Raw genomic sequence first — 6612 nt, 5'->3', positions numbered from 1 at the left:
CACACACACACACACAGGTAGGTTCCCACTAGTCTTGTGGAAAGTGCTGTTTAAGGAGGGGGGGCGGGGGGGGGCAGCTGCTTTTGCAAGATTAAACATTTTTCTGCATGATTCTGCTGATTTCAGCTGAACACATCAAACGTACGTTTCCTAAACCTGTGCAGGGAAACACTTCGTACAATTCTACATTTTTAGTGTAAGACAGCTGTGGTTTCGGCTCTGTGCTCCTTAGTTCCAGGGAGGGGAAGTCTTGAATCTGCGACTTATAAGGATATTTTAGACCATAGTGTTCCTACAACGTAGGTCCAGTAAAGGCAAAGGCTTAATTTGACTGTTTAGCCTCTCTGCTTTTTACTTTTTCGATGTGGAATTCTGGAAAGTTTCAGCTTTTTAAGCCTTTTAAGATTCAAATGACACGTGTTGAACAAGTTGTAAAAAGCCAACCTGTGATGACAGGTCATAAGAGGACATTAGGTGCTAGTTTTTCACCAAATATGCTGAGTATAGTTAATATACCAGTATGGTTGTGCAATGTGCAATATCTGGTTGGGCACCGGTGCAATATTTTTATTTATTTATGCCAGAAGACAAAACATTAACAGACCAACGCGTGTGTGTGGGTGTGTGCGCGAGCGCGCGCGTGTCTGTGTATCTGTGTGTATGTGTGTCTTATATATTGTATGCAAATTTATTTGCATATTAAACTTGGCCAGATGGATGAAAATGGATGGCTCTAATATTCATACATTATTTAAACATCATGTTTTAATGTGAAAGGCACAGTGAGTCCTTAACTGCATCTGTGGATGGCTACTTTACCTTAGCAAGCGTATCATCTGTGTTGTGTATTTTGATTTTTTCATATTTGTTTTGCATGAACAGGCCACTTCATCTTTGCTAATAACATGTTAGATTCATGTCATTTTCAGACATTTTAAGTTTAAAAAAACCAACTTATCTCCGAGTTAGACTGCACTCATTTAAGCTCGGTGTACCTGTTGAGTGTAGATATCCAACTTCCAGTATTTTTGATGTTCTTGCCGAACACGTGGGTTTGGAAGTCACCGTGAGTCCTTTACTGTGTCTGTGGATGGTACCATAGTGGCTACTTACCCTTAGCAAGCGTATCTTCTGTGTTGTGTAAATTACTATTATAATTTTTTTACATGAACAGGCCACTTTATCTTTGCCAATCATGTTAGATTCAGAAGTCAGACATTTTAATTTTTATCTTATTTTTAACTTATCTCTGAGTTAGACTGTTAGACTGCACTCATTTAAGCTTGATGTACCTATCGAGTGTAGAGTTATCCAACTTTCAGTATTTTTTATGTTCTTGCAAAACACGTGGGTTTAAGCTGATGAAGCCAACAGAAGAAAAGCTAACGATCTCTTCTAAATGAATGAGCTCAATGAATCCGTGGGCGACCATCCGGTTAACTAACTGTCCGTTGTCCCCGTGGTAGAGCCTGGCCTGTAAAAAGCTTTGTGGCGTGGAGAGGAAGCTGACATCAGTTTCTGTCTTTTGAGAGGAAACAATAGAGAATGTGACTCAGCAGGGCGTCAGTCGCCGTGGAGATGTGCAGGCTGACGGTTCGTCTTGGAGTGGAGGTTTTGGGTTCAGAGCCTGAGGTTAGCTTTGAAAATCAGGCCGGGGGTTATCCAGGCTGTTGACTGGGGTCACGGTCAGGTTGCTGTCAGGTTTACCAGAATCCACACCTGCAAATCTGACCTCAAACTAGTTTTGAGACCGACTTAAACAACTATTAAAGAAAAAGCAGGTGTGTGATTGCACAAACCTGTTTATCACTTCTCATAAGTCCCCTTTTAAACTCATCATTCAGTATTTCCCCTCCATGTGCACTGCAGTGAGTCGATCATGGACACACACACCCCACAGAAAAGTTTGGAAACACATTTCAAACATTTCAGTCGGATTGAAATGCAGAAGCTCGACTTTTTTTGTTGCTTCCACGTTGCTGCTTCACTGAATGTGTAAACTGATTGGTTTATTTACGTTTAGCAGACATTTTAGCTTATTATTTAAGCAGTTGCACAGTTTTGTTTTCCCATTCTGTACATATTCAACTATTCTTTTATTTTATTCCTATTATTATTATTATTATTATTATTATTATTATTATTATTATTATTATTATTATTATTATTATTATTTCATGGATAGACTTAGCTTTATTAATCCCTTTGGGATGACTCCCGCAAGGAAATTAAAGTTACCAGCACCCGATACAGCATGAGAAAGAGAAAAGAAGAATACAATAACACAAAATACAATGATAATGTATATTGTATGTATGTATATTTTTCCTAGTATTTCATTTATATTTATATTCTGTGCTTTGCGACTGATTTTGCTGCTGGAACACCGTAATTTTCCATTCTTCTTGGGATCAGTAAATCTCTCTCTATCTATCTATCTCTCTATCTCTCTATCTATCTCTCTATATTTCTCTCTATCTATCTCTCTATCCATCCATCTCTCTCTCTATCTATCTATCTCTCTATCTATCTATCTCTCTATCTCTCTATCTATCTCTCTCCCTCTATCTGTCTATCCATCTATCTATCTCTCTATCTCTCTATCTTTCTCTCTCTCTATCTATCTATCTATCTATCTCTCTCTCTCTATCTGTCTATCCATCTATCTATCTCTCTATCTCTCTCTATCTCTCTCTCTCTCTATCTCTCTCTCTATCTATCTATCTATCTCTCTATCTCTCTATCTATTTATCTCTCTCTCTCTCTCTATCTCTCACTATTTATCTCTCTCTCACTATCTATCTCTCTCTCTCTCTCTCTATCTATCTATCTCTATATCTATCTATCTATCTCTCTATCTATCTATCTATCTATCTATCTATCTATCTATCTCTCTATCTCTCTATCAGGGCTGCAGCTGAGGACTAGCCGATGTGGATGATAATTTAAAGGCATAGTCCAGATGTTTAGAGGTGTGGTTGTATGAGGTGCTTCTCCATAGTCGCTGCGTTAGCTTCAGTAGACGGAGGTCTTCGTGTTTTATGTTCAGGCGTCTAGTCAGAAGGTTGATCATATATTAGTGACTACCCTACACCGGTATAATTGAGCTATTTTAAGTCTTAACCCTTGTGTTGTCTTACCCGTCGACAGGGCAACAGTTTTTTGCTTCAAGATTTATAATGAAAACCTTTTTTTCAACGTTTTGGTCGTCTTTTACAGAACTTTTGTCGCTTTCCCCGATGTTTTTTCTCCGCTTTTGTTATTTAGATTCTTGCCACTTTTTCCAACGTTCTTTTACCATTTTCTTTTCCAAATGCTAAACAATTGAATGACACAACCAAATCCAATGAAAGTAGTGAACTGATCGTTTATTTTACTTGTGAAGAGTCTTGTATGGAACTATCCACAGTATTTCTTTTGACAATTTGGTTGCACAAAACCCAATTTTCTGATATAGAAACTTGATGAAAGCGGGTCAGATTTGACCCGAGGACACCAGGAGGGTTAAGGGTCTACTTTTTTACCATCGAAGGAGCCAGGGTTTACAGTTCCTACCCCCCCCCCAAAAAGTATTTAACTTTCCGATGGTCCAGGAACTTTTGTGTTTCACTGCTGAACAAAGTAAATGTTGCTGACTGGATGCCACAACTTGTGTAAAGCTTCATTCTTACAATAAGCAAAAGCACTAGATTAGATTAGATTAGATTAGATTCAACTTTATTGTCATTACACAGCAGCAGGTGCAGGATATACACTGGTTCCATAAGTGCACTACTGTCTGTTTGTGTCCATTTAAGGACTAGGGAGAAGAATCTGTTGTGGCATTGATCAACCTTTACACGCGGTATGTTGTCTGCCCAACTTGTCTAAACAAGAGCAAGATGTGTGGGTGAATAGAAACTTGACTTTCTAAGTGTGTCAACGTGGGTACAAACTACAGCAGAAAGCAAAGGAGACCAACTCTCATGCACTTCTCCTCCGCAATTTCTTGTCAAGCATCCGAGTTGCCCGCTGTAGCGGTAAATCACAAACACCATCATGACTTTGCGTTGTTGTCTCGTCAAGTGAAGCGATATTTTGCATAAAAATTGTCACCATTAAAAAATATGCCCAATTACATTAGCTATCAGCAGCTCCTGTCTGCATGTACTCACGTATGTACTGACAACTGTCACTGGATTTTTTGGATAAAGAACATTTAAAAACATTTAGATTCTCATGCAAGTCCTGCAGTTTTAGAACCACCTATTTTTAAATGATTTCTGAGATTTTTGGACGTTATGTCAAGATGAAATCTGCAGAAATTGAACGTCACACTGAATCTAGTGTGTGTGTGTGTGTGTGTGTGTGTGTGTGTGTGTGTGTGTGTGTGTGTGTGTGTGTGTGTGTGTGTGTGTGTGTGTGTGTGTGTGTGTGTGTGTGTGTGTGTGTTTGTATTGTCATGAATTCAGATTGTACTGACCAGAGGTGTCAGAAGTATTCCCATTCATTTGTCAAGTAGAAGTATAGATACTAAGGTTTAAAATGACTTCTGTAGAAGTTGAAGTATCAACTCAAGCTTTTCACTCAAGTAAAAGTACTGGTTTCAAAATTACTTAAAGTATAACAGTAAATTAAGGGGAAGAAATAACATCAATATGCATTTTCAAATTAGATGGCGAGTTTGGGAAATCATTAGCTCGTGGTACTTGGGTGTGCAGAGCTTGCAGTGCGTTTAAAAGGAGTTGTTTTTGCATCAAACTATTAAAAAAACAAACATTTGGATGGGTTTTTGGTCTTTTGGGGTGTTTTTTTTGAACGAGGACAAGTCGGAATAAAAACAAGCCAAACTGAAATAGAGGAAACGAGGCTATTTTTCAAATGTAAGGAGTAGAAAGTACAGATAATTGTGTGAAAATGTAGATGTAAAAGGAGTAGACGTAAAACGCCTGCTGTGAAATAATTACTCCATTGAAGTACTATTTCTACTTCAGTGAAGTAAGACAGTATTTGTACTTCGTAACTTGACATCTCTGGTTGTGACTCAGAGAAGAAGTTAGAATTTTAATGGAGATTGCGTCAATCAGGCGCTAAGCAATTAAATTAAATTGTTCTTATCTTTAGTGTCAAATCTAAACATAAGTAGCCTAAGGACCGTTATGAAAGTAGGTCTAGACCACAGTCTATAATTTACTGCTCTCAGACGGTCTTGCCGGTCTAAACAAGATTCTTTTCATCAACTTCTCGATCTTTATCAGCTTTTCGCGAGGTTTGTTTTGATTTGTGAGTTTGTTTCAAAATGTTCTTTTTCAGAGAAGCACCAGAGTCGAGTGACATTTGCAGTGAAACTGCAACACTCATCAGCAAGATGATAAATTTGGGGGATGGTAGGAGTCCTCCGATATATCGAGGCATGTCCCCATTCACTCATACAGGCTCCCAGCAACAGAGACACAGCGCCGGTGTCACACTTCTGACATTTATCCACAGTTTTAATATTTATTAACACAGCTGTTTATTGTTAAGCATGAGGGGGCAAACCTGTATTTGTACCAGTGTTTCCGTGGTTTCCCCCTAGCTCTTTTAATCGGTTATTGTTGAAAACAAGTGAAGGAGCTTATATATCCTACGCTATTTATTTCAGATAGCTCATTTTCATTTACACGTGTTGCAGCTGTATGTCTACACAACTTCGACATAAGAAGAATGTAACATAATATGGATGTGAATGTAAAAGTGGTTTTGGTCAAAATCAACAAATAGTCGTGTTCACAATATTCGTGAAAATAATCGTGATTCTCATTTTGGCCATAATCGTGCAGCCCTACTGCAGTAACTGACCTCCCATAATGGGCCTATCGCTTTAACCTCACGCGGTATCTTTGCGACACATGCAAACGTGAGATTAAAGGTTAGATTGTGACTTTATATCTCGGGGATACTTTAAAGACTCGCAGTGTGCTCCCGTCCAGGTGAAGGACTTGAGGCAGAAGGCCTTGTCGTACCGCCTTCGAGCTTGGGGGGCTAACTTCTCCAGGGACCACCTGAGCCAGCTGCTGTCCGAACACAACGCCCTGTGGGAGCCATCGGACACCACCGACTCGGCGTCTGGCCCCCCCACCCCCCGTCCGACCTTTGACCTCTGTCGTGACCCTGAGAGACACAGCACTTCCCCTGTGGAGGCCCTGGACCTGGCCAGGTAGGAGGGAGGGAGGGAGGGAGGGAGGGAGAGAGAGAGAGAGCATCATCTTGAAGTCTTCTCTGAGCGAATGCTTAGTGTCTCTTTGTGTTTTATTTCCAGTAACTCCAGTAAGAGCTCCTCTGCTACGGGCTCGGGAAACAAAAACACAGAAACGAAAGCACAGACGCCTCCGAGTCCTCCTGCTGAGAGGCGTTCGGCCTGGGGAGAAGAAGAAGGAGGAGGACAGGAAGAAGAAGAAGAAGAAGAAGAAGAAGAAGAAGAAGAAAAAACAGATGAGTAAGTTCTGCTTTTTGACATCAATTTAAGTGTAGTTGTTGTTCCTGTAATTTTAGATAATTAGCCCAAAATATTGACGTGTGTGTGTGTGTTTGTACGTGTGTGTGTGTGTGTGTGTGTGTGTGTGTGTTTGTTTGTACGTGTGTGTCTGTGTT

At 39.9% G+C, this 6612-nt stretch overlaps 1 protein-coding gene across 1 annotated transcript; it reads left to right on the top strand.

Annotated features, from left to right (window-relative positions):
* The first annotated feature begins 5347 nt into the window (after positions 1–5347).
* On the top strand, positions 5348–6461 carry LOC117939064 (nuclear protein MDM1-like). Its single transcript, XM_034864108.1, has 3 exons — positions 5348–5366; positions 5896–6178; positions 6281–6461. The coding sequence occupies exons 1-3, from the start codon at positions 5348–5350 to the stop codon at positions 6459–6461; spliced, it is 483 nt and encodes a 160-aa protein (XP_034719999.1).
* Positions 6462–6612: the final 151 nt, after the last annotated feature.

Source organism: Etheostoma cragini, chromosome 23 (genome assembly GCF_013103735.1).
Source record: "Etheostoma cragini isolate CJK2018 chromosome 23, CSU_Ecrag_1.0, whole genome shotgun sequence".
In the NCBI taxonomy this organism is placed as follows: Eukaryota; Metazoa; Chordata; class Actinopteri; order Perciformes; family Percidae; genus Etheostoma; species Etheostoma cragini.
Note: the sequence above shows the minus strand (reverse complement) of the source record. Positions and strands in the feature narration are given on the sequence as shown.

Bases quoted from the DNA above. Each gene is read 5' to 3' on its own strand.
- LOC117939064 (XM_034864108.1), top strand. The intron at 6,179-6,280 runs GTAGGAGGGAGG...TTTTATTTCCAG, and splicing joins GAGGCCCTGGACCTGGCCAG to TAACTCCAGTAAGAGCTCCT.